The sequence below is a fragment of the Puntigrus tetrazona genome, chromosome 12 (assembly GCF_018831695.1).
Source record: "Puntigrus tetrazona isolate hp1 chromosome 12, ASM1883169v1, whole genome shotgun sequence".
In the NCBI taxonomy this organism is placed as follows: Eukaryota; Metazoa; Chordata; class Actinopteri; order Cypriniformes; family Cyprinidae; genus Puntigrus; species Puntigrus tetrazona.
In genome coordinates, this window is record NC_056710.1 from 13,209,112 (window position 1) to 13,231,421 (window position 22,310).

Consider the following 22,310-nt stretch of genomic DNA (forward strand, 5'->3'; position numbering starts at 1 on the left):
TTATCTCTATTTGTGGACAGAAGGCCAGTTACAGACCAGTGGGGGAAAGGGCTGCTGATATTACTGGCTACCAGCCGACTTTTGTCCCAATTATTTCCTGTGTTATTATAGAAGATGTGGCTAAAAGTAAACCTAGAGATCCCTCTCAAAACAAAGGATCACAATGCTCTACATTGTAGTAAAAAAAACTTAATCACAAAATCCAGATTGCATTTGATACCTTGTCTTCTTGACTCTTATAGTAACCTTGTGAAAATAAATAAGAACCCCACATTTTTAGAAAGTGTTATTAGCTCAGTATTAAAGCAAAAGAAGTCAAGGTAAAGTCAATGTGATTCTGCCCCTTTGGCCGCGGTTTAAATTGCACAATCATCCAATTTATTGCATTTTCAGACCTTCTGTTTTTACATACTTTATTACATCAGAAACCAGCTCATTCTCCTTTTCTTTCTTTTTTGACTTTTAATCCTTGAAAAACAAAGTCAGTGCTAAACTCCATCCCTATCTATTGCTAAATGAGAAAAGAGATTTGTGTGAACAGTGTGGCTATATTTCTGTAAAATACACGGGAGTGAATTTTGACATTGCAAAGCTCTCAAAGTTCTTTTGAATAAGAAGTAGTTAAATCGCACATTAACATGTTTAAAAGCCACAGAGTCTGCAAACTATTATCAAAGGAAATGCTTCTCTGAGTCAACCAAAAGAAGACATGCCTCATTTAAAGGAAATAACTGATAATTCAAGCCATATTTTCAATAAATAAATAAACTCTCTACGAAACAATTGTGACAGTTTATTGCAGCGTGGAACTATGACAGTTATGCTTTTCTTCAAAATGATTGATTTAGCTTAGAGAGGCCGCCATTACATATACTCTGACTTAATGTTGTTCAGTACATCACAGTAATAATCCTATAGTCCTGATTGATCCACTTATGGATATTGATGCATGGAGGTCCATTTATCATGAACCGAAGACAGAATGCAATTACAATGAAAAGCCTTAGCGATATTTTCAGTTTTCCTGGCAAAGTGGGTTTGTGGGTCATCTGCAAGGTCACAGCAGTATAAGGGCTTAATTGCTGCATCCAACAAGACCACCTGCAGTAAGAGCAGAAGCAATCACATTAATTACTTCTTAGCAGGGCACAGTTGCATTAATAATAGCTCTCCAGACCGTGGCTTGGGAGCAGCAGATGTAGGATCAGACATCACTGAAACAGTAGCATCCGTTTTGTTCCCCAGGCCAGTGCCCTGTATGTTTATAACACAGTGTTGGACTCTCATGTTTACCCAGCATTCTGTCAACCCACGGGATACAGCAACTGACCTTTTGATACCAAAACTGATGCTAGGGGAATCTCTCAAAGCCAAAATTTATATATGTGGAGCATTGGTCAAGGCGGTTTAGCTTGCTTGCGGTGTCAGAATGTGTTATTTTAAAGCCTCCCTCCAGCTCAGAGAATGATCAGGCTTGCCTGAATGATGCACACTGACATGACACTGTACGGGCTTTTTTAAAGGGGTCATTTTCAAATGTTTTTTTTTAAATCATAATTTCGTTTTCATGACTATTTTCACTTTTTTTTTATTCTCATCACTTTTTTTTAAACATGATGAAACCATAAACCCTTTGCTGTTTCAAATGTAAACAATTATATATTTTTGAATTATTTTTAATTTTATTAAAGAAATGGGAGAATATATAGATTAATGCACCCTTGCTTAATAAAAAGTATGATTATTTTTATTTTAATCTTATTTATTCCAAAGACTTGAATGGCTGTGTTTGTAGTTTCCGTAAAAAAATAAATACATAAATAAATAATAATAATAAAAAAATATGTAGCACAACATTTTTCAATATTGACAATAAAAAGTAATGTTTCTTGAGCACCAACTCAGCATATTAGAATAATTTTCTGAAGGATCATGTTAAGTATGCTTACATTAGTCAAAGGGGAGCATGATGAGGAATGAATAGTGCTGTGTATGCGACAAGGCCATCGCCAGTGGCTACCTGACATCATTTCAGAGCTGCTGCTAACATGCAATCTCTTTGTGTCATTAGACCCTGAGAGAGCTTTCGCTTCTCTGTCACAGTCTTCTTACAGTATATCCAGTCACTGCACATGATATTTTGCGGTCACTTATTTTATAAGCATTGCTTTTTGCAGCAACGTACTAAATGGTGCATCAGCAAATAGATTTTTGAGTTATGAACCCACTCAAAGCTTTTAATGTTTCAGTGTTAAGATGCATTTCAGATGCAATTAGATGCTTTTATACAGTGCCCATGTCCTCCTAACCGGGCATAAAGCAATAAAGTGGCAGGCAATAAAAGATTTTTTTTCAAACATGGAGGATGATGTGAGTGCCATTTAAGATAAAGAAATAAAGAAATCAATTATCAATGCATTAATCGAAAAATAAAACAAAAAGTGAATGAATAAATCACTTTTAAAAGTGACAAATGAATTTTTAATGTTTAGAAAACATCTCATGATTTAAAAAAAATAACAAATATATTTTTGCTTTTTTAAAACAAGTTTGCAAATGAATAAAAAATGTTTTTATTAATGCTTTTCATTATCAATCTTTTGTTATTTTTTAAAAGGAAATTGATTAAATTATTTCTATTTATTCACTTAAGTATATTTATAAGTGATTTAGCAATTTACAGTTTTATTTTTGAATGGTACTGTGAAATCTTGTGAGATTTTGTTTACATATGTATCTGTACTGTGTTTGTTTATTATGTGTATATAAATGCATGTACATTTATATACGCATAATATAATATTTTATATTATATATAAATATTTAATATTATTACATTTATATTTAAAACAATTTCTTAAATATATGCATACAGGCAATATGCAAATTACACATTCATATATACTCAGCATCAAAATAAACATTTTTTGGGTGCGACTGATCACGATTAAGCGTTTGACAGCACTATTTTTGAATAAATATTCTAACATTTGGATCGACCCTTTATGAGTGACAGGCTTTTCCACCAATCTCTTAAGTCTATTCCTATTTTTCGCTGGAAGCCCTGCCCACATTGAAATCTCACTAGTCCGTAATCCTTCTTATATACTGTAACATTTATCATCAAATGTGTTCGTTGCTTGTGGTATCACACCTGATCAGGACACGGTGTTAGATTTGTTTTTGTCTTGCTTGCTCGCATCTTGTTCTCTCCAGAGACCTTGGTGCTATTCACTCTGATGCTCATGGGTCTGTAATAGGACTCTCTTAAGGGCTGAGAGTTATCATAAGGTTTGATTCTGAGGTTGGCTGAAGGTTTGAAGGACTTCCAAACAAATAAACATCCCCGCAACGTTTCTGGGCAATCTCTGATACCGTGGGCTATTTGCGCAGTAGACCATAATCGCCAGGAATATAACTCGAACCAGGCTCACGTAAAATACAGAGGGGGAAAAAAAAAAGAAAAACTCTGGAAAGGATTACAACATTGTGAAAGAATTTCCCCAACATTTCCTCTTCGAATGAGTCCAATGAGCACTGACAGAGCAGTTGTTGAAGACTAAAAGCAGGAGGGTTTTTTTGTTACAATATTCCGTCAAGTGTAACCACTCAAAGTGGATAAGGCTCTCTTTTTCTTCCTCTTTTCTCACAGTATCTCACAGTGGTTGTTTCGTGAGAGTGTGTGTTTGTATATTTTGAACTCTGGAACTGATGTGGCACATGCTAGTTTTCGGAGTTGCAAGGCTGATCTAGTCGAATCCGCCAATGGGTGGAGCCGAACATACCGCTTCACCTTTATTGCTCCTGGAGAGCATGCATCTGTTTGCGAGCCTGTGTGTGAGAAACAAAGCAGGGATGCGGTCATTTAATCCACGCAGTGTGAAGAAACGCATCCTGTTCCATGTCGTAATTGTCAAGAGAACCTTGTTCTAGATTTCTTAACAGAAATGAATATGTCTGTGTGGTTTTACTAGCTAACGCGATTCTTATGGAGTTAAATTCCTTCAGGGATGTTGAATTAATGTCACACAGCCAAAAAAAACTGAAAAAAAATCAAACAAACCGATGTTGTATTCAAAGGATTTTGAGTTTTGACTATTTGAGAAACAAACCAGTTATATTTGAATATTTTTCTCATTTGTATAACATAAATAAGAAGGTGTCTTTATGATAAGACAGGCTGTTCATTGTTGCAATATAACATTTAAGTTTACCTTATAAAAACTGCACTGTTAGCACGTGTATGCCATTTTTATGGTGCATGCTTATACTTCATACTGTGAAGTGGATCTTGAGATGGTAATTGCGCATGGTGTGCAGTGGACTGTGTTTGATTGGATTAGATTTGCTGTTTTTTTGGCCATGGGTTTGGTGTGTAACAAGTTATTCTCTTGTACTTTTCAGAGGTGCAGCTAGGGGGAGCAACACTTAACAAAATTTGACTTGCTATTAGTTTATGTACATATCCCAGGCTGACTTAGGACTATTTTTACACTAAGGATTCCTTGGTGGATACAGAAATAGAGCAGGAATCCCCTGTTTAATATTGTACAAAAAAACTCCAAAATGCCTTGCATATATTTTTCTCTAGATCATAGATGGCCCAAAATTTAATCTCAACATATTTAAATGCTATTTTCCTCCTAATTTTGTCATTTTACAAATGACAAAATTTTAGCATTCCTGAGGGCTTTAAATAGTACTGAAAAAAATCCTGTAGGGTTTACTTTATTCAAAAACAATTATTCTGAAATTGTTGGTAGATTTCACAAAACAATGGCAAGCAACACACACATATATATATATATATATATATATATATATATATATATATATATATATATATATATATATATATATATACTGTATATAATTTATATATAATATATATAATTTATTGTTTTATTTAATTAAATTGTTTTTATGTATTTAAAAAAAAAAAAAGTTATATTTTATTATTCTTATTCTATGTATTACTCTTTGAAGGTTTTTACTTTTTATTTATTTATTTGACAAAATTAGGAAATGTTTCTATTTATTATACTTAGTAACACATTGGCTAATGAATCATCCTTCACATTTTAAACCCAATTCTAAAAATGTTACAGTTTAAAAATAAACACACATTCTTCTTAAGGGTGGCATCTTCCTCTACCAAATTAATGAATTGAGAGAGACTGAAATCTTGATGCATTGTGAATAGGTGTTATATAATGCCAGCGTTCCTCGTCATGATGCTCTTTACATTGCCTGCATTCATCTATGAAGTGATTCATTCTTGCCATGAGAAATTCTATACGCCACATGGAGAAATGTTATGCAATGAGACGTGGGCCCGAGTGGCGATGAAAGGGAGTATTGTTTGATGTTTTGGAGGAAGGTTATTAAACCATGCATGGTTGGTTTAATGACCTTCCTCCAAAGGGAGCCGGAGCGGATCCAGTACTATGTCCCATCTTGAGCTTTCCCAGTCCATGGATAACACATGCACATCCTTTCCTCAGCAGCTCCTCTGGTCAAGTGTAAGGATGTCAAGATGGATGGAAGGCCCGGTAGCATTTTTAAGGAGCTTGAGCTTCTCTTTTTTATGGACAAGCCCCAGAGCGCTTCTCTGTGCAGATTAGCTGCTTGATTGTGTTGACCTTGCCAGAATCAGAACATATGTGTAACAGGCCATAAGGTGGACAAAGATGTGCATTTTACATCACTCAAGAGTAACTATACATGATAGGCCTATATTTGTGCAGTAGTGGCTTTATATACTAATAGAGAATGTACAATACTTAGAATATGTTGCACAGTAGATTTTGCTCTCGCTTTACATTTGTCAAATAAATCAGTCACTCTAAGAGAGCTGTAATTAATATTTCTGCATTTAAAACAGCTACAGCTAGTGCGCAGTGGGCAGCATTTCATTGCGTAAGGAAGCAGGTTTGAATATTGACATATGTCAAGATACAATTGCCTTTTACCCAATCAACATTTATACTTTCCCCTGGGGCAGTAGAGGTAACTACAAGTTGTAATAAATAGTTTGAAATGTCAATATTATACTGAACTTCGACTGAACATAATACTAATAGGCTACTAAACATTGTCCGATATTCGCGCGTGTGTGTGTATTAATGAACGTGTTACAGAGACAATATAGCCTATATTTTGTTTTACATTGGGGTCACCAGCATGACTGACTTGATAAAGGTCAGAATCCTGTACTGCAGATTGAAGCAAAAAGGCCGGTTAAAATACCTAAGGACGAAAGAAAAAGAAAGATGCAAATAAACACAGTTTAGCATTCACCTCTTCACCTCTCGCCCACATTTGTCTCATCGCTGCGTATTGGTTTAACCTTCATGTTGGGGACTGTGAAGGGTGTGACAGAGGTAATGGATACTCTGTGGTGTTGTTCAGCACAGCCAGAGACCGAATGACAACACGGCGAAATGTCAGCAGGACTTAATCTGCCTCTTTGCTCTGTCATGTGAGGCATTTCAAGCATTTGAGCGCTGGAACACGAAGGGATTCATATACTCAAATGATGGAAATTTAATTTAGCCTGTTAAAATGGTGCACTGCTAATTTTTTGGGTTCTACTTTCTTAACTGGGCTACACAATAGATTTTCGCTAAGTGCTTTAAATTGTTTTGTCTATGTGCTTTGAGACATCAGTCAAATCATGACAGTATCCTTATCCTAAAATAGACCGTGTGGAGTTAGATAGTGTCTTGTAGTATTAAAAGAAAGTGTGTGTGTGTGTGCGTGTGTGTTTGGATCGGTCTAGACATTTCTACATCTGCTCCAGAACTTTCTGGGAGATAATCATTGCTGCTAGTCTCTCAGAAATTACACACTGCTTTTTTAAAGTGCCCCAACACACACTTTGCAGATTGTTTCTGCGCTCATGCATCTTTGTAAGTGTGCTCTAGCACATCTGACAGATGCTTTTTGCCCCACAGTTGGTAGACTGTAGTCATCTCTCTGAGGCTAAAGTGGTGATTATGCATACACAACTCTCCTATAAGCCCCTCTGGATGGAGACATAGGTGGTCTGGGCACTTTGTTGTAACAGTCATTATATATTTTATTGTCTCCTTGCTCACATAACCTCCGCCTGGGTCATACAAGGCACTGGTGAGACGTATGCCAGATGTAATGTCATAGTCATTATCTTAATGCACAAGGACACACACAGGTGAGGAGATTTAGATGAAAAGGCATAAGTGAAAAATGAGCTGCCACAGAAATGGGAATGAAGGAACGTGTCACATGAGGACCAAAGAGGTTGTAACACTCAGGATGTCTGGTTATGTTTCCTTTGTGTCTTTAATTAGCAGTCAGAGTAATGTTACTTTTCATCCAGATTGACTGCTGTAAAGTCATCCTAGTGTGTGAATATTATATCTATTTCAGCCATGAAACACTAGATGGCACAGGCCGATAGGTTCTTTACTTGCAGTCTGCTGTCAGTCACATTGATTATACATTGCACAAGCTTTTTGGCCTCTGCTGGATCTGCAGCCAATGAGATTGCTTGCTCATCGTTAAAAATTTTTGGTTCAGTGTTCACTGTAAGCAGGAGTGTGCCATTAGACTGCTTCTAAAACCCCCCACTTCCTCAGTTCCACCTGTCTAGATCTGTTACGGGATTTATGTATTCCTGTTCATTCAAGAGCAGCATATCTTGCATGCATAGCCGATCTAGTTTGACTAGAGCAAATATATTGACTCTGTCATATCCATTAGCATGTTAAAAATATTCAGAGAGTTGTCACGATTGAAAGGAAAGTCAGTTTTCTAAAATTATTAGAATTTTAGTGAAATCTGTCGTAATCTTCCATACGGAACTGAAATCGTCTTCTTTCAAACAACATTAATAATTCTTCAAATATTCTACAGAATTTTACATTTAAATCTTAAACTACTTTTTCGTGACGCACAATTAATAAATAAATATTATTTTGTCATAATTACCTCACCCTCTTGTAAAACTAAACCCTTTTCTCTGGATCACAACTGAAGATAATGTGGAAAAGTAAATGAGAAAGTAAATGGTGTCGTAATATTCACTTTCACATAAAACACATACAGAATTTCATCCACCCTTTTTAAATAATGTTTTTGTATGCATGTTTTAAATATCCAAAATGTTCCATGTTAGTTTTTACAGCTTATAAGACAACATTTGAGTGAAACAATGATCTGTTTGTAGGCAGGAATAGATTTTGTCCTTGTGTGACTGTTAAACCTTTAGTGTAGTGCTTCTACGATCAATTTTGTGCCTATTACTTAAACATGCAGTATTCATGTGCTTGAAAAAAACATTTTAAATAGCTGTTTATGTGAATATGAATGACTCTTAATATGAATGGCGGCAGTGCACTGCTGTTTTATTGATGTGTTGATGGTAATGTGCATGTATAAATGGTACTTTTAATACATTTAATAAAATACTCTTGAGAATAACATGCTTATCATTGAAAGCACTTCACTGAAAAATGCTTGAATGGTGCAATATGAGTCATCAATATTTTTTCCCTGCATCTCCTGAAGACAAAGAATGAATATACTGTAAATATGTATATCTGCTTAAATTGAGTTTTGTCAGCCATTAGGGGTGCGTACTGACATATACATTACTTTAAAGCTAGCAAACAAATACTAAAACACACATATCAGACCCTAACACCCGTGTAATTCCTGTATCCTGTTCTTGTTTCTTCAATGTATCATTTATATTTAATGCAAGAGAATTGTCATTTTTAATTGAACTATCCCTTTAAAGTGTTTGTGTTTCTTTGCTGTGCTGTCTGTTATAAAATGAGTGCATAAGACAAACAAGTATCGCACGCTTTCTGCTGATGCGATCATTTGAATAAATGACGACCTCAATGAAAATTGACGTTTTTATATAACAGCTATCATAACTCTGACAGTGACTGTGGAGATACCCCTTTATGTCCTTGCATAGTAATTGCTGTACACATAAACGTGTATGTGAGTGATATTAGCGCCTCGGTACGTATGGGACAGAGAAGCAGGGTTTATGATTCTAAAAGTACCACAGACAAGGTCCCCTTCATCAGCTTTGGTGACGTGCCAGTTTAAATGCGGACGCTTGTTCGGTGTGGGTTTACAAACTCAGATAGAAGCACTTTGGGTTAGAGAGGATCTTTGTTTTCATCAGAAATGTCAATTTAATCAAGCCGATGCATTATTGTATGCGTTTTATTTCCTGGTATGTCCAGTATAAGGATGATGATGCCTTGCTTTGTATTACGTGTAAGCCAGTCACGGGATTTAATTTAAATATGATTTAAACCGCAATATACGAGTGCAGTACCATTCAGTGTAAAACTTTATAATCTTCTTGAAGATTATAGCCCGTGACGCATTAGCCCCGGGATGCATCTGTTTTTGATATTGCAACTTTCATCCGCATTGTATCAGATCATGAAGTCATGACTCCCATGACTGTCCCATGCAGGTGCTCTTTTTCCATCCCACTGAAGATAATCACTAAAAATACATCGGACCGTAATCTGCTTAAGTAAACTAGGAAGGAGCTCACAGCAGGGGCTCAGCGCTGCTTCACCAACAACACAAATAAACCCCTGCGATCTGGACATTTAATCTAGTACCTGGGCTTGAGCTGTAACACAACTCACTATTGTGTGACCGATTTTTATGTTTATCTTGTATGGTATCTCCTCTAGTGATTAGAGGGTCTCGCCATGCCCAACTTACCCAATCTTAATAGCTTTGGCAAACTGTGCGGCTCCAGCCGGACCGACGACTCTGTGGTGCTGGACCGGGTGAAGCGCAAGAACTCAGTTCGGAGAATGTCCATTATCGAAGATGGGAACGTGGCTGAGGTGCTCTACCTCATTCCCAAACAGTCTATGATGGAGCAGCTGCCCTTCCTGAACCCTAATGAGTATGTCATCCTGGAGAAAATGGCACCTCCTGACATGGGACCTGGTAAGGGAGGATGGAGAATAGGAGAGATGCTAGACTCTTGCTAGACACTTATTTACTATCATAGAACATATTTTTATTATGCGACCGTCTGTGTTGTGTGCGGAAAATTATGTTGAAGCTAAACAAATTTAAGTAGCGATAATTGTTTGTAATAGCATTTTTCTAAGAGTTAAATGATTTTTATGAATGTACTTTTTTTCTTGTTTTTTAGGCATAAACTAGATTATTCTGTAATATTTTACTTAATTTATTTGGATTTCGTTTAATTATTTTATATGCAAATTGCATTTCTATTAAAATTACTTCGTTTTAATCGATTTTTTAGAAAAAATAATGAAAATCTTTAGATTTTTGGGAAACAGTGACATTAGTTAAAATGTTTGAGTAATTTCTAAAATGGGCCAAAAATATATTTAATCAAGGGATATTTTACATTTTAGCATAGCAGCAGTTCCGAGACAAGTGATATTTGTAGAGGGGAAGATTTCTTTTTTTTTTGGTTTGTTTTTTTGGTTTGCACCGAGCCACGATTGTAACCTATTACAAAATAATTGAGGAGATGAACAGAGATGCTGGTATTTGTGTTTATAAGGCAGTGGGATGTGAGGCTAATCTAAAGTCTGAGCTGGATCATAGCACTATCCCGCTGGCAGGATTATGGCTGAAATGGTGGACACATTCCTGACAAATCTTCCCATTAGTCTGCAGAGGTCTCTTTTTTTGCAATCCCTCATCCTTATACCCCGTAAAGGCTATATACCGGTATTGTAAATGTTTCACAATGTAGTCATTGCATCGCGTAGTAACATACTGACATATTTATTCATGCAGATTTAGGACATAACTTAGCACACGTATTTCTATTTGTCCGTCCTTTGATCTACAATAATTTTGTTCACACTACAGTCAGCTTTATATTTTTTCAACAGTTATTTTCTAGTACGTATATACATCCATTTTTGTAATATGTTAATTGCAAGTTTGCATAATTTATCGATTTCCAGATGCACATAACATATGTGGTCTTGCTGGTTGTCATGCTGCTTTTTGTAAGGAAATACCTGCTGTGTATTTTGAATATTTGGAGAATTGTTATATTAGAGATTGGAAAGAGGTTCCTCAGCATAGACGTGCATGGATGCGTAAGCCTGACTATTAATGTTTGACACTTGTGCTCAGAGAGTGCCAGCTCGTAGAAAAGAAACAGTGCGTACAGTAATTATGGCTCTGCTCAACCAATCAATCATTTATAGCCAAGAGAAGTCTGGATCCCCGCTGTGTGTAGCCCTTCAGGAAGTGGAAGTCGGAGATACCCTGAAGACAAAGGTATCGTCGCGTTATTCCTCTGTTCCGCATTTGCTGCTTTTCCTTAAGAATCCTGCGCTGCAGACATGGAAAAGGTGTGGGTTTGTGTTTTTTGGACAGTATGACGGGGAAAATCACTAAGCAACCAAATGAAACATCCTAGCAACCATCCCAGAACATACAAAAAAACACTCAGAAAATCAATATGGTTCAATAACTATTATTCGTTTCTATTCGCTATTCTGAAGCAATAAAGCGTTCGTAGTTGTAGTAGTATTTTGTGGTGTTGTACATATAAATGGAGAGTAATGACAGCGGTCTAGCATTTGTTCTTGTTGCTTTGGCTCAGTTCCTACTCTTTGCTCTTGCTTGTTGACAAAATATTCAGCTGTTTTCTTCTTTCTAATGATACAGACTTCAAGTTCCTCTTTTTATCCAGCACCTGCTGTCTGTGGCCTTCTCATGCTGACACCCTCTGTCTCTTTCTCTCGCACACATCCTCCCTTATTTAAAATTCAGCTAATCTCCTTTAACCATATCAACTCATACGGCTGTTTCTTGGGCTATGGACATTTTTGGCTATGGTTTGTCTTTAACAGTGTGCACACATTATTGCATTTTTATCTGAACCATAATTCTCCTAGCTAACTAATGTTTTATGTGGAAATTACATTTTATATAATGAAATATATTGGCTGATTGCTTAGTCGTGCATGAGCTAATTCATAGTGAGCATAGTATTTTATATATATATTCTTTTATTAAGCAGGAAAACAATAAACTGGTTAAAAAAGATTCTGTGCTTTTGAAATATTTACTTTTAAAGAATCCTGAAAAAATATCACAGTTTCAAGAAATACAAAATACAATTTAGCAGCCATTTTAAAAGAAATATTGCTCAAGAAATGTTTACAAATATTGTAATGATTTCTGAATAATTATGTGACACTGAATTATGAAGTAATAACTGCTGAAAAGTCAGCTTTTTATTAAAACAGAAGAAAGTTGTTTATTAAATAATATGTGTGTGTGTGTGTGTGTATATATATATATATATATATATATATATATATATATATATATATATATATATATATATATATATACTACTGTTTTGATATATTATATACTGTCTGATACAAAATACTGAGCTAAAAAAGTGTAAACACGTAACACCAAGACTTCTGGGTAATTCGTCAGAGCAGCCCCATTCTCTCAGTACACACTACCCCTAGTGACGCCAGTGCACCGTTGTGAATCTTAATAACGCCTCTCAATAAACTCCCCAATTCAATTGTCGGCCTAGTAATCCTATAATCTACAGCCATGACGTGTGGATAGTCCGGAGAGAGACTAGCTGATCCCTCAAAGGCCAGAGATAGCATATCACAGTTTTCCTGTTTTACCTCATACGCACGTGGGTCAGTGAAAGTGTGTTATATTCCAGCTAATTCATCTGCAGCAAACAAGTCCGAGTTCTAAAAGCAGCAGTCAGCACTTCACTGAAATAAACACAGCTAATCAGAGCATGTGATGAACAATGGGAGGGAGATAATATGTATGTGTGTGTGTGTGTGAGAGAGAGAGAGAGAGAGTGAATAGAAAAAAGCAGAAATGTGCAGTATATTAAACTGAGTCACATGTGTCCGTCCACTCCATCTCTCTTTGAAGAATTTAAGGTGGTGTCTCGAACTGGGAGGGATTACGGCTGTGGAATCTGCATTTGTCACACACGGCAGCTGCAACCTGGTTATTTCAGAAGAGCCAGGGCAGAGTCCACAAGCACACACACACACACGCACACGGTATGCGTGTGTATGAGGAGAGGGGGGGCTGCTCGAGAAACGAAGACCAAGCCAGCAGTTGCTGAGCGGCTGCTTAGTTTGAGAGAGCAAGCTCTTTCAATCCGTTCCTCTGCTGTCATCTTGCCGTTGCCTTGCACTCTCTCTCTTTCTCTCTCTCTCTCTTTTTCTCTCTCGCTCTCTCTTCCGTCGTCTCCTCACGTTTGGATTCAGTGGGGGAATAAAGCAGGAGAACCCAAGGAGGAAAGCAGGCAGGAGGAAGCAGCTCTCTCCCTCTGATCCTCCTCATCAGAGCCCCAGCAGACACTGAGGAGCCAATGGTCATGGTGAAGGAGAAAGGTAGCATGGCATTGCACAGCACTGGGTGGGGACCAGGAGAGAGAGCTCATGCAGAGGGAGAAAACCAGGCCAGCATGTGGGAGATTTGCGTGCGTGTTGAATGTAGGGAGGACAGTTCGCTGCTTTAGAAAGATTGCGGTGTATAAAAATGAATGAGATACTGCAGAGGGGAACATAGTGGTACTAGCAGTGATAAACAGGGCGATTAATTGGTAGTCATTAGGCTGTTTTGAGATTGTCGATAACTCTGCTTGATAGATTTCGCGACAGTATTTCGCTAATGCTAGTTTAGACACTTTTGTCAGTGGATAGTGTGCATTTTTGTTTATTTTTTAATAGCGTGTAAATCGTGTGACACTTCATGCTGCCATTTTTTAAATGATTTTTACGCATAAATATTGTGTAAAATAAATGGAAAATTGTGCATGTTTTTATTCTGTTAATAGTAAAAGTAACTGCACTTTTTTTATAGTGTAAAATGTTTAAAAATCATATATATATTGTGTATTTTAAGTGTAAACACAATAAATGATGTGCATTTTCTATTTCTAGTAGGCTATATATTGTTTGAAAATAGCCGTAATGCTTAGTTTTATCTATATTTTTTTATGATATGTTAATGTCGAATATGAGCCACCTTGTTCTCTAGATACCTTGTGTTGGCTTTAGGTTTTAAAAAGCTTGTGTTGGTCAAACACATAGTGGTGTGAATATGTTAAAACCTGTGTTTTCGTTTTTGTTTGTGATTCTGAAGCTTGCAGTTAATGTAATAATATTTATGAATTGTAGTCTGCGTGTGTTTGTCTTGGGTTGGTCTTAAAGACGATTACTTTACCACTGAATCAGCATGTGCTCTGCACATTGTACAAAAATCATTTGTGTTTATTATTATCCAATAGACCATTTTATAGACTTTTCTGTATATATGACCATTTGCGTGGTCCGGTACATATTTTCCACGTTCTAGTCTAAATAATATTAGGTCTATTGGTTGTGTGTGAATACGCATAACTTTTTGTGCAGGATATTTATGCTTGGTGTTCTTTGCGAATATTAAGTGGCAGTAACTTCAGAAGTTTCATGTCATCTGATGAGGGAAGCCGCATTATAGCAGGAACATCTGGTGAATCTTAAACGCTTCATTATCGTGTTTACTCAGGCCTCAGGACCACACCGCCTGATTAAAACAATACAGTGAAAAGCACCCGAAATAGGACAAAAAACGACTGTTATTTAACAAAAGGAGCTTCTGATGGCACAGTTTCTAGCAGAGATGTTGTGTAACACTATGTAGGAATTTAGCAGGCTATTGAATTATTAACTGAATGCAGGCGGTGCACAGTGCGTTCCTGTTTGGGATTTCTCCGGAAAAGGGGTTGTTTCCCGAAGAGAGCTCTTGTAACGACTCGGAGACGGAGGCGAAGGATGTTTCGTAGCAGCGACATGCGTGTGTTTTGAAAAGTAGATCATGCTTTAGTAAAAGCTAATAGTGGTCTGCGCAGGATGAGGGAGGTGGAGTGAGGGAGAGAGACATGAGAAGAGAGGGAGAGAGAGAGAGAGACTAAGAGAGAATGAACTCAATAATGCATTTAGCCTATCGCTGTAGCCATGGCAACTGGGCGATGACTGGTCTGTTGCTGAGGCCATACCCCGTGTGAATCACAGCACAACACACACTGCAAACCCACCTCACACACCTGTATTTACACACAAACACGTGCATGTCAGATGTCAGTGCTTTTATATATGGATATGGCACATAATATGCTCATTAATACATGCATGAGTTCCTTAAAACATTTATTCCGTGCATTAACATACAGGCTAGCTGCCACAAGCTAACACACAAAGAAATGCATAATAGATCTTTCTACAGTATTTTATTCAATAAATGTATTATATTGTTCAGAAATCTATAATAAAATATACATAAATCCCACAATATATAAAACTTATATTGTTGAAATTGGTTTTATAATAATAAAATATATTATTTGTGTACTTTTGTTTTATTACAATTTATGCATAAAATAACAGATGCTGTTTCTTGTATTATTCATAACATAACTGACATACACTTACTAGTTCTCATGGCATTAACATTACCTGAACCTGAATGTAAAGTATTATTTACAAAATGACCCTGCCATATTGTTAAAATATGTATGCAATATTTTTATATGAATTAATTCATTGATTAATATATTAAAGACATTTTAGATATATTACATTGTTTAAAATATAGCATAAAATGTAATAATTAAAAAAAACATTTAATATTGATTAGAATCAGTTAATAATATAATTAAGACTTCATTTACTGAATAAAAAAATCAGTGCCTATTTTTTATATTTATTTTATTACATTTATTCAAATATTATTCTACTGCATCACCAGCCAACTACAATCTCACTCCCCACTGTGCCAGATTTACAGATTGTCCATTTCCTCCGTACATGCAGCTGGGTGGTGTCTGAGCCTGGCTTAGCAGTGAAATCACATTCACAAACACTCACACACACACACACACACACACACACACACACACACACATCCAAACTCCACTCCATTTGCTTGAATAGTCTCTGTACTATCATTGGTTAGATGGGAATGCTCACACTGGACTCACGTCAAAGGCACATAACTCTGATAACCTTTCCATAAATGGTCACAGAGAGCTTTGCAGGATTTTAAATGAGACTTACAAGATCTAAAAAAGTTTTATTGTTCCTAATTAGAAGAATAGATATGACAGTTTTTAGCCCCACAGGATATTTTAGGATAATGATAGTTAGCCAAAGACATTGTCTCTAAGGACTGTTTCTGACTGCACATATTTATTTCACTACCCATATGAAAGGGTTAGATACCTGTATGTATTCACATTGTATGCGTAAACAGTTTGTCTGCTACAGTGTTATTGAGCTTATTTTTTGCTCACATAGCACACTGATCTCAGCAGAAATGTGTTGGAAATGCTCTTTAAACCTATTTATCAACTTGAACTTTTGACATTTAAAATCGAAAATGTAATTACATGTCAATAAATTAACAAATAGATGTAAATGTGATCTACCTCCTCATACAAAAGCATATTTTAGGACAATCAATGAGATCATTTTATCCATTAATTTAAGCAAAAACTCAGTCACCAAAAATAGTATCTTTTCCTTGTTATACGGCAGACATGTTTAATTTAAAAGCCTTCTGATTTTAATTTTAGCCTCTTTATATCAATACAGAAAATATAGCACAGCTTGCATCTGACCAAAATGTTAGTAATTTCCTTTTGTGTTAGTATAGTCCAACATTATTTTCTGATATGCATTTTATTGGCCTTTTAAATTCAGGGAAAGATCAGATTTACGCAGAACTCTTTAAATGGAATTGCATAAATCTGCCAGCCACATTCAAAGCAGATATCAAGATGTCAGATACAGAGACTAATAAGTGTACATATTTCTGTCCATGTCATTATCCCTTGGTTATTACACCTGATAATATGTTACATCGGTCACTTATCTCAAAGGCCTCATAGGCTATGGTACAGATATTCTTATCACATTTGCTTATCACAGTGGTATGTGTCCTTTGACCGGATGATGAGTTGGCTTTATGTATTAGTGCACATGCCAAAGAGGATACTTAACTTAATGCTTTAATAATAATCAAAAATAATGATAATACTTTACCCTGAAATAGCAAGTCATATTTTTGGATAAAATCAGCAATGAAACACTACACTATCTACGAATTCAGTGATGTTGAATCACATATTAATGTACAAGTCTACTGTATTTTGCTGAATTTATTTCAGGTATGTAAAGGACCTGAAATATATTGGGATTGATTCCCACCATAATATTCCAAAGCTTAGTATATAACACATTGCTGACTGAAACTATGAGATGTTATATTAGGCTATATATCGATCTTCATCAGCAAAAGGTTTCCACAGCCAAAACATGATGAATTATACTGATAATATTGCACTAGAGAACACTAGTGCAGTGTTCTGCTGTATTTATTTCACTTTTATGAAGAATTATTTTTACGGTGTTGGTTTTTGACATAGCGTATGCAGTCTTGTACCCGTTCAGTAGATGAAGTTGTTCAAAGACTATGATAGTAGCATTTGCAGATTAAAGATGAAGATCTATACAGTGATACAATCGCTTGAAATTGCACCTTTTTTACAAGCTTTTATTCAGCTGGTATGAAATAAATGTATCAAAAGTAACTGTAAAGACAAATAGAATGCTACAAAAAACTTCTATTTTAAATGAATGCTTCTTTTACACTTTCTATTTATTTTACACTTTCTTTTACTCCTTAAAAATATCACAGGCTTTTGCATCTGAACCCTTCAAATTAAAAACAAAAAAGAAATTGTTTCATACGCTTGTACGCATGTCCTGAATAATGCGCTGTATATGAATTTTGACATTTGGTCTATGTCAACTGGATTTATGGCAGCGGTCATGAGAGACGATATTTATCAGGTGCTGCGAACACTGTTCGGTTTTCCCGTTCTCTTCTTGGCCACAGACCCTGTTTGTGAGTCTGGACGTGGGCCAGCAATGTGAGGGCCGGCGTGACGTTGACTGGAGAGGAGCCAGGTGCTCATCACAATACAAATATAATATCAATCCGATACAAAATGATTATGAGGAACGAATATTTCACTCTGAATGCATTACCTGTAGCCAGAGGACAGCAATCTGGCCACGTCTGTGTCTAAAACAAGCTCTCTTTAGTATACAGCTCTGACACGTGTGGATTGCCCGGTCGTTTGTACTTGGCCTGAGCGCAAAAGGTTAGTATGGGTCAAGTATTGAGTTGAGAGGTGAGCTAATGCTGAGATTAGTACGGGGGTTGTTGTAAGGTTAAACTCTACTAAAATTAGCAGAGGTCTCAGACAAAAAGATGTTTAAACCTTTGTGGTCCGAGTTGAGGAGGAATGTATTGTATGTGTAGTTTGAAAATGGCTGCTGGAGGCAGTGTTGAGGAGTAAAACATTGACTCACTCTGTTCACACACACACACACACACACACACACACACACACACACTCATTCTGAGTCATACCGCCAGTTCAAGTCAAAATACACTTTTGCCTCAGGATTGAATAACCCTCTCCAGTAACACAGCCTGCAATAATATAGTGTTAAATTCTACTTAACACCATCATAAGCTTTTAGAATGTGTTCATGTGTATCTGTGTGTGTTAATGGACAGATTTCATACATTAAATCGCCACGGGTCTGCGTTTTCATTTGTTTTTACGCAGCGGTTGAGCGGTTGGGTGCTATGGCATTATATACGTACCGTGTGAAATTTAAATGCACTGTTTTAAATTAGTTTTACAGTTTATTGTATTTTTAAACTGAAGTGTTACATATTCTGAAGTTGTTTATTGAATATACACTACCAGTCAAAAGTTTAGGGTTGGTATGATTTAAAAAAAGAATAAAATAAATACTTTTATCCAACAAATGCACATTAAATTGATCAAAGGTTTTATATTCTTAGTACAATTTCTAGTAATAAACGGTGTTCTTTATTTATTAGTGGAACAGTAAAGCATCACTATTTTCAATTCAATCAAATAAAATATTTCTTGAGCACCAAATCAGCATATTATAATGATTTCTGAAGAATCATGTGACACTGAAAACTGATGCTGATGCTGAAAAATAAGCTTTGCCACAACAGCAACAAATAACATTGTGATAACATATCACACTATTAATTAGTTTTTTGTGTTTTATTTATTAGTGTATAGCTATTTTTACATTCAGATTACTTTTAGAAATCAATCGATCTTTGAGACCACTACTAATTTAATAATGGTTAAATGTAATCTTCAACAAATTTTCATGTAGCGTGCCATGCCGTGATATGAGATTTTTATTCATACCATTTACCATGTTTTTACATTTTACTGCAGACCTTTTCTATGAAAAACGAGATAATCACATATCTGTATTGTTCATAAAGCCATTCATTTTTGTGCAACAATTTGAGGATGTTTTATAGACATTTTACATGTAAATATGCATTGCATATGTTTCATGAATGAAGCTCCTAGTGTTTCAGTGTTTAGCTGTGCTGTTCTTCACCACCTGCCCACATTCCCTCACATCTGCGTCGAGCGTGACAGAGTAGAGGTAGCATACTCTGCCTTTGGCTGAATGCAGAGAACACATACTGTAGCAGTGTCCAAATCTGCCTTTTGTGTGTCTGCCTAATATAGCTACAGTGTGAGCTGTTGTATTAGTTACAGCATATGTCAGGAAACTCTCCTAGTTTAGCCCATCTGCATGATTGAAACACAAAACAGTTCATTCTTAGCTTGCCGTTGTCTGTCGACATTGCAGCTTCACTCTGGGGTTCCTCCGTACAAGCTCCCGGTGTCATGCTGTTGCCGCCCTGGTAGAGCTGGTTGCTATAGCAACAGCTGTCTCGGGTGGAGGGGGCTAGTTTGAGACAACATCCTATGCTTCAGTTTCAAGGGCCGGTAGGAACATTCTTGAGCACAAAACCCTTCCAGAATCTTATCGTTACTGATTAGTGGCTCGCTCACCGCCTCGTCCAGAGAAAGGGGAAATTCCTGTCATCCACGACAACTTAAGGGACAAAATAAGGGACGCTGTACATTTATTAACTTTTTACAACGTATTAGAGCTTCCATATTGGGATTAAAATCGGGGAAATTTTTATGTGCGTTCAAACTTCAAATGTACTTTCATCAGATATTGTTTTGAGTGTGTGCTTTTGTGTGAAGGGCCCTTCGGGAGGGATGTTCCAAATGAAAGTGATTCCCTTCACGATGAGCCCTTCCAGAAGTTCCCCCGTTTTAGCAAAGGGAACATGTGATGTTCACTTCGTGAAAGTGATTTCCATTGTGATCTTCGGTTAGGAGCTTTTGTGATGCACTTTAAAACAAAGTTGAGATTAATTTTCACTTCACTTACAAACCAAAGTAGATGATTAAATTTGTCTTTATTTTAATGCGAAACAAAATATTTTGTCAGTGGTAATATGATTTAAGATGGTAGTTAAGCAAGTTTAAGCGCTTTGGTTTGAAAGTTTAATAGTAAATAAGACACAGTGAGACAATATTGAAATAAAATAATAGTAATAAGAAGAAATATTTATTTGCAAAACTGTTGGAGGGCTGAATGCTGCGTCCACGCAGTGCGCTGTCAAGGTAACTTTTGGTTCGTCGCTCCCTTCGTCAAGGGAGTTATATGAGACAGAAACACCTTTTAAAAGAACACATTTCAGGGGCTCTGCCCTTCGCTAGTAGTAGGGCATAGGGCACTTTTGTTTGGAATTCACCCTTAGATTTAACGCAATTATGCTAATGATTTATGAGGCAGTCAAACTACACTTTTAGCTACATCATACGTGTACAAATGCGGGAGACAAAAAAAGCAAGCTCTTGTGAATTATGATGCATTAAACGTTTAAGTCTGCAGGATTGTAGGATTGCAGTAATGGGGATTGCACATTTACATTCTGGATGCATTAAATGTTTTTGACTTTATATTGTCTGTAGAAATTCTGCGCTCTCAAATTCTAGCACAAGCATGACATTAGATTGTGTGGCAGTATTTTTTGCCTTGATGTCCAATTCACAATCACCTGTCTCGTAGAAATCATTCTTTTTAATGCAAGTTTCCTCATAACTTAGCGGTTTGAATCAGACTCTCTCAGTCAGTGAATAGATCAGAGTTCAAAACTGATGACTCACTGAACTGTGAGTCATTTTTCTGTTATGTCAAATTTAAAATGAGCTGGGAGCCTTAAGGTTTATCATTTAATTAACGGGTTAACCCAGCCTGACTGGTTGTTCAAATGTCATTCAAACAGAAATATGTACACAAAAGTAAAGTATTAGCTATTGAAAACAGGTTTTTCATTAATTGAAGTCATGTTTCATGTGAGTCAAATCATATTTGACAGGAAAAGATATACAATGTTAGGAGACATACAGTACTTGAACAGGCCAACAGAGTGGTCTAAATAGTGGAGTCTATTGGGTGCCAGTATTATGTAAGCACATGGCCTGATAAGGAGCAGAGTGATGGTGGGAGGGATATTCTTTATGCTAATCTTGCACAAGCCTTTCAAGTGGCCAACGATTAGATTAGAGAGGCATGCGTTAACTCTCCAATAGAACAGGAGATATAAAGCGAAGAAGTGTCATTCTGGAGTGAGGGAAACGGAGAGTACAGGTTCCTGCGATTTTAAGAGTATCAGTAAATGTCAAAAGCAGGAAGGATAGCGAGAGTGAGACAAGATTCATAGTCACGCTAACGAGAAGCCACTCTGAAAGGTTCAGAGAACTTTAGCTTTTGAGAGCGGCCAGGTTTAGAACAGCAGCTTTGAATGGACACTGTCTTGGCCTGATGACCTTGAACAAATACGACACAGTGAAACACAGCACGCAAACACAGACACTGGGACAGATTGATTGAAGCACTGAGAGCCTCAGCACACATCTCATCCATTATTTCTGTCTGTGAAATGTCTGCTCTCCTTCAGGGCATGTAATTATCAAGATTATAAACAAATGAAGACGTGTTTTTAAGTTTTAATATCTGTTTACAGTGCTGTTTAGGTTTTAAAAGAGTGGTGTTAAAAACAAAAAAAAGAAAAATGTAAATGATTTTGGCTGAATTATTCTTTATGCTGTTGTGGCCGTAGGCTAACATGTCAGAAGTTAGTAAATGGCAAAGCACGTGTGACTCATGACCTTTGTTATGCAACTGTACTGACTCTAAATGACACTTATGATGAGCAGTACAGATATGTAAACAACAACATGACTCGTGCGAGTGAGTGTGAGCACCTCTCCGTGTGGCTGTGATAACCAC

The 22,310-nt window shown here is 36.5% G+C and overlaps 1 protein-coding gene across 20 annotated transcripts in view; it reads left to right on the forward strand.

The window, feature by feature from the left end:
• The window catches only part of ablim1b (actin binding LIM protein 1b), a 64,840-nt gene that overhangs the window by 5,330 nt on the left and 37,200 nt on the right, over positions 1-22,310 (forward strand). For 3 of the 20 annotated variants that reach the window (XM_043253576.1, XM_043253579.1, XM_043253581.1), the window contains exon 1: positions 13,054-13,424. The exons of 1 other annotated variant lie outside the window; for it this stretch is intronic. In XM_043253576.1, coding sequence (XP_043109511.1) covers positions 13,403-13,424 — 22 coding nt within the window. In that variant the 5' untranslated portion in view covers positions 13,054-13,402. Of the gene's footprint in view, positions 1-13,050; positions 13,425-22,310 lie in introns of those variants that run through there. 16 more of the 20 variants (XM_043253577.1, XM_043253586.1, XM_043253587.1 and 13 more) reach the window with 8 other exon arrangements.